Source organism: Oncorhynchus tshawytscha, linkage group LG06, assembly GCF_018296145.1.
Source record: "Oncorhynchus tshawytscha isolate Ot180627B linkage group LG06, Otsh_v2.0, whole genome shotgun sequence".
Taxonomy (NCBI): Eukaryota; Metazoa; Chordata; class Actinopteri; order Salmoniformes; family Salmonidae; genus Oncorhynchus; species Oncorhynchus tshawytscha.
Genome location: NC_056434.1, coordinates 5030427 through 5040426, shown reverse-complemented (window position 1 = coordinate 5040426; position 10000 = coordinate 5030427). Strand labels below are relative to the sequence as shown.

Below are 10000 nucleotides of genomic sequence, written 5' to 3'. Positions count from 1 at the left end.
GCTCTGTAATCTGTGATGTTTCTAAAGTAGTGCACTATATAGGGAATATGGTTCCTTTTGGGACGCAGACTGGCAGGTTAGTGGTGAACACATCATAGAGACACAACAATAATACGTAATACTTACTTTGTTGTCGATGGATCGGTCACCGTCCTCCGTTCGTCTGCCCTTTCGGTCACACGCTAGTCACACGCTAGTCACACGCTGGTCACACGCTGGTCACACGCTAGTCACACGCTAGTCACACGCTAGTCACACGCTAGTCACACGCTAGTCACACGCTAGTCACACGCTGGTCACACGCTAGTCACACGCTAGTCACACGCTGCTGGTCACACGCTAGTCACACGCTAGTCACACGCTAGTAGTCACACGCTGGTCACACGCTAGTCACACACGCTAGTCCACGCTAGCCAGTCACACGCTAGTCACACGCTAGTCACGCTAGTCCCACGCTAGTCACACGCTAGTCACTAGTCACACGCTAGTCACACGCTAGTCCCACGCTAGTCACACGCCCCGTTAGTCACACGCTAGTCACACGCTAGTCCCACGCTAGTCACACGCTAGTCCCACGCTAGTCACACGCTACACGCTAGTAGTCCCACGCTAGTCACACGCTAGTCACACGCTAGTCCCACGCTGGTCACACACTAGTCACACGCTAGTCACACGCTAGTCACACGCTAGACACACGCTAGTCACACGCTGGTCACACGCTAGTCACACGCTGGTCACACGCGATATCTCAGACAGCACTTGTCGTATTTTGACAAAACTTGGGTGAATGACGTGTCTTGTCATAGAGATCTGTCATTTACAAAATGACACTGATTGGCCCAAGGCTGGAGCCTATAGTAATTTGTGAGTCACACCAGAGAGGAAGAGACGCAACGAGAGAGACAAATGGGACCATAAATGGTTTTGTTTGGAGAGTGTCAAACTTGGTTAACAAACATTTGTATGGCTTATTTGCTAGAATATATAGGGTTCGTAGTTGCTAGGCTGACATGGGTGTACTGGTAAGTTGGAGTTACATCCTGGCAACTGTATCAGAGTTGTGCCTGATGTTCACACGCATATCTGCCCTCTCATTGGCTAGAATGGTGCCACCTGATCTTCCTCCCGACTGCCTTCTATTCTGAGAAAGGTCTTTAGATAACATTCCACTCATTGTCAAAGACACTGGCATTTTGACAATCTCAATGTTCAAAAGAGACAAATTGTCAGGCGTCTTTCTGTTGGCCCTAACTCCGCCATGGTTAGTTGGACAAAGTCGATGAGGAAAATTAACAACGTTTTTTTGGGGGGGGGTTTGTTCTATGAATTAATCTTCGTCAGCTAATGTATTTTTTGGGTGAATTTTTAAAACACATAAATCACATAAAGGTCATGTTAACTGACTGATATTATCTCATAGAACAACAACATATAAGATCTAAGTCTCCGACGTTATTTTCGGCTTTCGTTCCAAAACCTTATTCTAATCCCTCGTAGGGATGACTGAACGAACCAGACGCATCCAGACTGCATCATTCATGGGGGACGACATGTTTAGTGTTGCCTTGTTGTATTTCATTCAGTGGGGATTCTTATTCATTTGGAAAACCAATTGTAGGGTTTATACACTATGCATTATTAGGTCATAACTGCATCAAATCAATACCCCCCCTCACCACATTCTGAAATTCCACGGTGCCCCCTCCCCATATTCTGTGCCCCCCTCCCCACATTCTGAAATTCCAACGGTGCCCCCTCCCCACATTCTGAAATTCCAACGGTGCCCCCTCCCCACATTCTGAAATTCCAACGGTGCCCCCTCCCCACATTCTGAAATTCCAACGGTGCCCCCTCCCCACATTCTGAAATTGCAACGGTGCCCCCTCCCCACATTCTGAAATTCCAACGGTGCCCCCCACACATTTTGAAATTCCAACGGTGCCTCCCCACACATTTTGAAATTCCAACGGTGCCCCCCACACATTTTGAAATTCCAACGGTGCCCCCCACACACATTCTGAAACTCCAACGGTGCCCCCCCACTTCTAAAACCACATTTGCTCCCCTGCCTTAAATAGTAACAACTAAGACATTTGTACTAGCGATACCCAGGGTCATATTTAGAGAGTTGGGCCAACTTTTAAAATGGATGCCATGTTAGTAACTTTTATCTAGCATTCCATTTATCCATTAATGTATTTGCAGTCTTGTACATAGCGTCGTTTAAATTCAGAAAATTATGTGAGCAGCTATTGGTCAATAGTGCCCGTAAGGAGCTAATATGGCTGCCATGGAAAGTAGTGCCATGGTTATTGTTATTATTATTTTTTTAATTAAAACGTTTTATTTAACTAGGCAAGTCAGTTAAGAACAAATTCTTATTTTACAATGACAGCCTACCCCTGGGCCAAACCCTCCCCTAATACGGACGACGCTGGGCCAATTGTACACCGTCCTCTTGGGCCTCCCGATCACGGCCAGTTGTGATACAGCCCGGGATCGATCCAGGGTCTGTAGTGACGCCTCTAGCACTGAGATGCAGTGCCTTAGACCGCTGAGCCTCTCAGGAGCCCCATGTAAATGCATCATTGCAGAAACATCAATGTCCTTAATTCTCTAGATATATAACTCTGGCAATACATAAAGCTACAAGTAATATGAATTGTGAAGCATCTATGTCGTGCTTATGAAGTCTATATGAAGGCTTTATAAAAACTTGATGCACTTCAAAATAAAGCAGGACTCTTCTTCTTCTATTTCAGGTGTTGCTATACCCGTCTCCCAGGCCCTGTGTTTGGGCCCGTTTTGAGAGGCGATCCGAGCAGGCTGGTCCCAGGCAGGAGGCACCGTCTCCTGGACTCTGTGTTTGGGCTCGTTTTGAGAGGCGCTCCGAGCAGGCTGGTCTCAGGCAGGAGGCACCATGTCCGGAGCCTCTGTGAAGGTGGCGGTGCGGGTCCGCCCCTTCAACTCCAGAGAGATGGGGAAGGACAGCAAATGCATCATCCAGATGTCAGGAAACACAACCAGTGAGTGTCACACACACACACACACACACACACATACACACACACTGTGTAAAAAAAACACTGTCATTACTACAGTAACAACAATGTTGTAAAATATTCTTACATATACGATGTTAAAACTAAATCACAATGGAAGGCAGCCATTTTGTTTTTAATGCTATGACTCCACAGTGTTCAGCCAGCCAGATTACACACACATACACACACACACACACACACACACACGTTATTATGCCTCCACAGTGCCCTCAGACAGCCTTCCACTGAACAGTCAATTACGGGAAACAAAGGAACAAATCTGACCTGACATTCATTTGCGGTTTCCTTTACTCATTCGTGTAATGCGGAGGCATTAGGTCATGTGATGTTCATTTTTTGAGGGTGGTTGTTGAACTGTACGTACGGGTTTCTGTCTTTTAATAGATTGGTTTTCATATGGTTAGAATTGTACAATAAAGTGATTATTATATTGGGAACGGAAGCAATTTACAAAAAATGTTACAAACAGTACAAGGTTATTGCCTATGCTAGTGTAGCTTGCATGTGTGTTGCATGTGTGTTGCTATACCCTTGTACAGTTAGAAATAATGTAAGGCTCAATGTTCATGGTATGGCTAGGCTAGAAAGAACCTGGGAGACACCCCAAATTACTTTTTTTTTGGGGGGGGTTTGAGGGATTTATTACGGCTGGAGTCTGGAAGCATTTTGATTGGTCGGTCACCTCTCTCTTGTCCATTGTCCTGGCCTGGTTTCTTGGGATCCCAGGTCATGAAGAGAAGTCTTAGCCATGGTGTTAGGGAGACTGCAGAGAGACTTGATATCCAGCCTGTTCTGTAAGGTACAGCCATTGGTCAATAATAGATTAGTTTCCCTAAAATATTTAACATATGGCCTAATTTAGTTCATCTACCCCCCCGCCACCCCCCCGTTCCCTAGCCTTCTTCATGTCATGACTGGCTCGAGTCAAAAAACCAAGTCCCCGTTCCCTAGCCTTCTTCATGTCATGGCTGGCTCGAGTCAAAAAACCAAGTCCCCGTTCCCTAGCCTTCTTCATGTCATGGCTGGCTGGAATCAAAAACCAAGTCCCCGTTCCCTAGCCTTCTTCATGTCATGGCTGGCTCGAGTCAAAAAACCAAGTCCCCGTTCCCTAGCCTTCTTCATGTCATGGCTGGCTGGAATCAAAAACCAAAGTCCCCGTTCCCTAGCCTTCTTCATGTCATGGCTGGCTGGAATCAAAAACCAAGTCCCCGTTCCCTAGCCTTCTTCATGTCATGGCTGGCTGGAATCAAAAAACCAAGTCCCCGTTCCCTAGCCTTCTTCATGTCATGGCTGGCTCGAGTCAAAAAACCAAGTCCCCGTTCCCTAGCCTTCTTCATGTCATGGCTGGCTCGAGTCAAAAAACCAAGTCCCTGTTCCCTAGCCTTCTTCATGTCATGGCTGGCTCGAGTCAAAAAACCAAGTCCCCGTTCCCTAGCCTTCTTCATGTCATGACTGGCTCGAGTCAAAAAACCAAGTCCCCGTTCCCTAGCCTTCTTCATGTCATGGCTGGCTCGAGTCAAAAAAACAAGTCCCCGTTCCCTAGCCTTCTTCATGTCATGACTGGCTCGAGTCAAAAAGCCAGGTCAGGGGGTGTAGAGAAAATGTGTAGAGAAAATTAGTATTGAAAAGGTCAGGGGGTGTAGAGAAAATGAGCATTGGAAAGGTCAGGGGGTGTAGAGAATAGGAGTATTGGAAAGGTCAGGGAGTGTAGAGAAAATGAGCATTGGAAAGGTCAGGGGGTGTAGAGAAAAGGAGTATTGGAAAGGTCAGGGAGTGTAGAGAAAATGAGCATTGGAAAGGTCAGGGGGTGTAGAGAAAATGAGCATTGGAAAGGTCATGGGGTGTAGAGAATAGGAGTATTGGAAAGGTCATGGGGTGTAGGAGGTAAAGCCTTGGGGTTGTATTTCAACAAACCTAACACAATTGTACATCTAAGTGCTGGTGATAGCACTATAAGTTCAGGGGTGTGTCAGAAATATCTCTGCTATTTTCACAACCGGAATTATGGGCGCAGTAGCTGGATGCGGTGTGACAAGGCGGAGTTTTGATGATTAAACAAGTTGAAGGTGTGTCAAGGTTTGACCCCCTCACTGTCCAATCAGAACGTGATCCATGGTTAAATATGTGGATTGTTTTAAGTTGTGGTTTACTGACTTTTATGTATTACATTGTCATCAATTCCAATTCAAATGTTAGTCTGTTTTTTTGGTAAATATCTGACAGAAACAAAATAACAAAATGTAATCCTATCTCATATTTGCTCATGTAAATATGTTGAATATGTTTTGGTACAGAAATAGCATGGCTTCATGATGGAAACGTATTGTTAGCATAGGAGAGGAGGCTTGAGGACAACACAGTCATTATAGGCAGGTTGGCATTTTCCCCCTCATGAATGTTGTTCTGGAGGCAGCTGTGTAGAGAGTGGTCACTAGCTGGCACAGCCACAAAGTCATCAAATCTGATATTTAAACCTAATTTTAATCCTAACCTTAACCACGCTGCTAATCCTAATGCCTAACTCTAACCTTAAATGAAGACCAAAAAGTTCATTTTGGTTTTCACAAATTTTATAGCCAATATAAAATATTGCTAATTTTGACTTTGCAGCTGACCTATCTAAGGGTAAATCGCTCAGTTCTGCCTCCAGGACAAGATTCATGACAATAAACGTCAACCTGCTGAGTATTACGGGAGAGGAGATTTAGCCCGTATAGAGTATATAGGTATATTAGCTAATGTTTTATATCTGTTCAGTATAGAGTATCTAAGGATGGAGTACCTATACTTCCTTCTTACAGTAACTATGACCAGCCCTATAGGCCCTTCTTACAGTAACTATGACCAGCCCTATAGGCCCTTCTTTCAGTAACTATGACCAGCCCTATAGGCCCTTCTTACAGTAACTATGACCAGCCCTATAGGCCCTTCTTTCAGTAACTATTACCAGCCCTATAGGCCCTTCTTACAGTAACTATGACCAGCCCTATAGGCCCTTTTTACAGTAGCTATGACCAGCCCTATAGGCCCTTCTTTCAGTAACTATGACCAGCCCTATAGGCCCTTCTTACAGTAACTATGACCAGCCCTATAGGCCCTTCTTACAGTAACTATGACCAGCCCTATAGGCCCTTCTTTCAGTAGCTATGACCAGCCCTATAGGCCCTTCTTACAGTAACTATAACCAGCCCTATAGGCCCTTCTTACAGTAACTATGACCAGCCCTATAGGCCCTTCTTTCAGTAACTATGACCAGCCCTATAGGCCCTTTTTACAGTAGCTATGACCAGCCCTATAGGCCCTTCTTACAGTAACTATGACCAGCCCTATAGGCCCTTCTTACAGTAACTATGACCAGCCCTATAGGCCCTTCTTACAGTAGCTATGACCAGCCCTATAGGCCCTTCTTTCAGTAACTATGACCAGCCCTATAGGCCCTTCTTACAGTAACTATGACCAGCCCTATAGGCCCTTCTTTCAGTAACTATGACCAGCCCTATAGGCCCTTCTTACAGTAACTATGACCAGCCCTATAGGCCCTTCTTACAGTAGCTATGACCAGCCCTATAGGCCCTTCTTACAGTAACTATGACCAGCCCTATAGGCCCTTCTTACAGTAACTATGACCAGCCCTATAGGCCCTTCTTACAGTAACTATGACCAGCCCTATAGGCCCTTCTTACAGTAACTATGACCAGCCCTATAGGCCCTTCTTACAGTAACTATGACCAGCCCTATAGGCCCTTCTTACAGTAACTATGACCAGCCCTATAGGCCCTTCTTACAGTAACTATGACCAGCCCTATAGGCCCTTCTTACAGTAGCTATGACCAGCCCTATAGGCCCTTCTTACAGTAACTATGACCAGCCCTATAGGCCCTTCTGACCAGTAGGCCCTTCTTACAGTAGCTATGACCAGCCCTATAGGCCCTTCTACAACTTACAGTATACTATGACCAGCCCTATAGGCCCTTCTTACAGTAGCTATGACCAGCCCTATAGGCCCTTCTTACAGTAGCTATGACCAGCCCTATAGGCCCTTCTTACAGTAACTATGACCAGCCCTATAGGCCCTTCTTACAGTAACTATGACCAGCCCTATAGGCCCTTCTTACAGTAGCTATGACCAGCCCTATAGGCCCTTCTTACAGTAGCTATGACCAGCCCTATAGGCCCTTCTTACAGTAGCTATGACCAGCCCTATAGGCCCTGTCATATGGCACTGGCCTCTGTCTCTGCAACATAACCAGGAGAGAGATGGAGTGACGACCATTTCTGCATCTTAACCAATAGAGAGATGGAGTGACGACCATTTCTGCATCTTAACCAATAGAGAGAGATGGAGGGACGGCCATCTCTGCATCTTAACCAATAGAGAGAGAGGGAGTGACGGCCATCTCTGCATAATAACCAATAGAGAGAGGGAGGGACGGCCATCTCTGCATCTTAACCAATAGAGAGAGAGGGAGTGACGGCCATCTCTGCATCATAACCAATAGAGAGAGAGAGGGAGGGCACGGCCATCTCTGCATCTTAACCAATAGAGAGAGAGGGAGGGCATCTTAACCAATAGAGAGAGGGAGGGATGGCCATCTCTGCCATCATTAACCAATAGCGAGAGGGAGGGATGGCCATCTCTGTGAGAGGGAGGGACGGCCATCTCTGCATCATAACCAATAGAGAGAGAGGGAGGGACGGCCATCTCTGCATCATAACCAATAGGGAGGGAGTGATGGAGGGACGGCCATCTCTGCATCTTAACCAATAGAGAGAGAGGGAGCCATCTCTGCATCATAACAATAGAGAGGGAGGGACGGCCATCTCTGCATAATAACCAATAGAGAGAGGGAGGGACGGCCATCTCTGCATCTTAACCAATAGAGAGAGAGGGAGGGACGGCCATCTCTGCATCATAACCAATAGAGAGAGGGAGGGACGGCCATCTCTGCATCTTAACCAATAGAGAGAGAGGGAGGGACGGCCATCTCTGCATCTTAACCAATAGAGAGTGAGGGATGGCCATCTCTGACGGCCATCTCTGCATCATAACCAATAGAGAGAGGGAGGGACGGCCATCTCTGCATCATAACCAATAGAGAGTGAGGGAGGGACAGCCATCTCTGCATCTTAACCAATAGAGAGAGGGAGCCATCTCTGACGGCCATCTCTGCATCTTAACCAATAGAGAGAGAGGGAGGGACGGCCATCTCTGCATCTTAACCAATAGAGAGAGAGGGAGGGACGGCCATCTCTGCATCATAACCAATAGAGAGAGGGAGGGACGGCCATCTCTGCATCTTAACCAATAGAGAGAGGGAGGGATGGCCATCTCTGCATCATAACCAATAGCGAGAGAGAGGGAGGGACCAATAGAGAGAGGGAGGGATGGCCATCTCTGCATCATAACCAATAGAGAGGGAGGGACGGCCATCTCAGCATCTTAACCAATAGCGAGAGGGAGGGACGGCCATCTCTGCATCATAACCAATAGCGAGAGGGAGGGACGGCCATCTCTGCATCTTAACCAATAGAGAGAGAGGGAGGGACGGCCATCTCTGCATCATAACCAATAGCGAGAGGGATAACATTGGGACGCCCTTGTACTGTAGGATTCCTTCTGTGGTAATCTTCTTGGTGTAGATGCATATCTTTACAGTCATCAGGGAGTCGGCCAGGACACAAACACAAACACAGAGTCGGATGCCCAACGCCCCTGTTTCACTCCACAGACTTCGTATTTCTGCAAGCAATACGTCTTGATTGGCTTCTATGGTAATTACTTGACAAGGAACAGTGATGTCCTTATGCTACCAGAAGGCAATAGGACATGTTTGGTATTTGTCTCACGGAACAGTGGATTTAAAGACAAAAGTAGTTGTTCTTAGAGGAAAGAAGGGGGTCATTTGGGCTGCACCCTCTGGACCAATCAGCTCCTCTGCAGCACAGAATACAGATGGAGGGGTTCATGGGAGTTCGGTGGACCAATCAGCTCCTCTGCAGCACAGAATACAGATGGAGGGGGTTCATGGGAGTTCGGTGGACCAAGCATCTCCTCTGCAGCACAGAATACAGATGGAGGGGGTTCATGGGAGTTCGGTGGACCAAGCGGGGCACATAATCGATTTTCAACGCAAGATTACCTACGAGAACATTCTGTTTGCTGTGCCAGGGGCATTTCCCGCGTCATCTCATCTCAGGAGACGATCTCTCTCTCACCTTCTCTGAATGTAGCTGGGTGCAGTCACAGCTGTCTTTCTCTCTGTGACCTCACCGTGACCTCACCGTGACCTCACCGTGACCTCTCTGTTAACTTACGGCAACAATGAAATGTACCATGTCATCAAAAACACATCCACTTAACTTAAACCATTTAAGTTTCACTGCGTTTACAAGACGTTTACCTTAAAATCAGCAGCATTCTAAAGTTGAAACCCTCCTCAGACTTATTTTTTTGGGGGATGGGACAGCATTGATGGGACAGGATTGATGGGACAGGATTGATGGGACAGCATTGATGGAACAGCATTGATGGATTTTGGATGGGACAGCATTGATGGGACAGCAGTGATGGAACAGCATTGATGGGACGGCATTGATGGAACAGCATTGATGGGACAGCATTGATGGGACAGCATTGATGGAACAGCATTGATGGGACAGCATTGATGGAACAGCATTGATGGGACAGCATTGATGGGACAGCATTGATGGAACAGCATTGATGGGACTGTGTTGTGTGCCTGGTGCCAGGTATTGTCTTGCAAGCCCCTCCAACACAATGCCACCATCCTATTTAGAGGCTCTCAACAGGCAGTTCTCTGTCCATACTGGTTCAATGGCGCTCGTTGCATCCTACATGGTAGACTATCCCCTTATTATATTAGGTATCTTTATTCCCCTACGGGCCCTGGTCAAAAGTAGTGCACTACTTAGGG

The 10000-nt window shown here is 46.7% G+C and overlaps 1 protein-coding gene across 12 annotated transcripts in view; it reads left to right on the top strand.

Annotated features, from left to right (window-relative positions):
- Positions 1-10000, top strand: part of LOC112247640 (kinesin-like protein KIF1A) — a 186484-nt gene that overhangs the window by 12197 nt on the left and 164287 nt on the right. For all 12 annotated transcript variants that reach the window (XM_042322879.1, XM_042322874.1, XM_042322876.1 and 9 more), the window contains exon 2: positions 2763-3026. In XM_042322879.1, the coding sequence (XP_042178813.1) occupies positions 2921-3026 (106 nt within the window). In that variant the 5' untranslated portion in view covers positions 2763-2920. The remainder of the gene's footprint in view (positions 1-2762; positions 3027-10000) is intronic.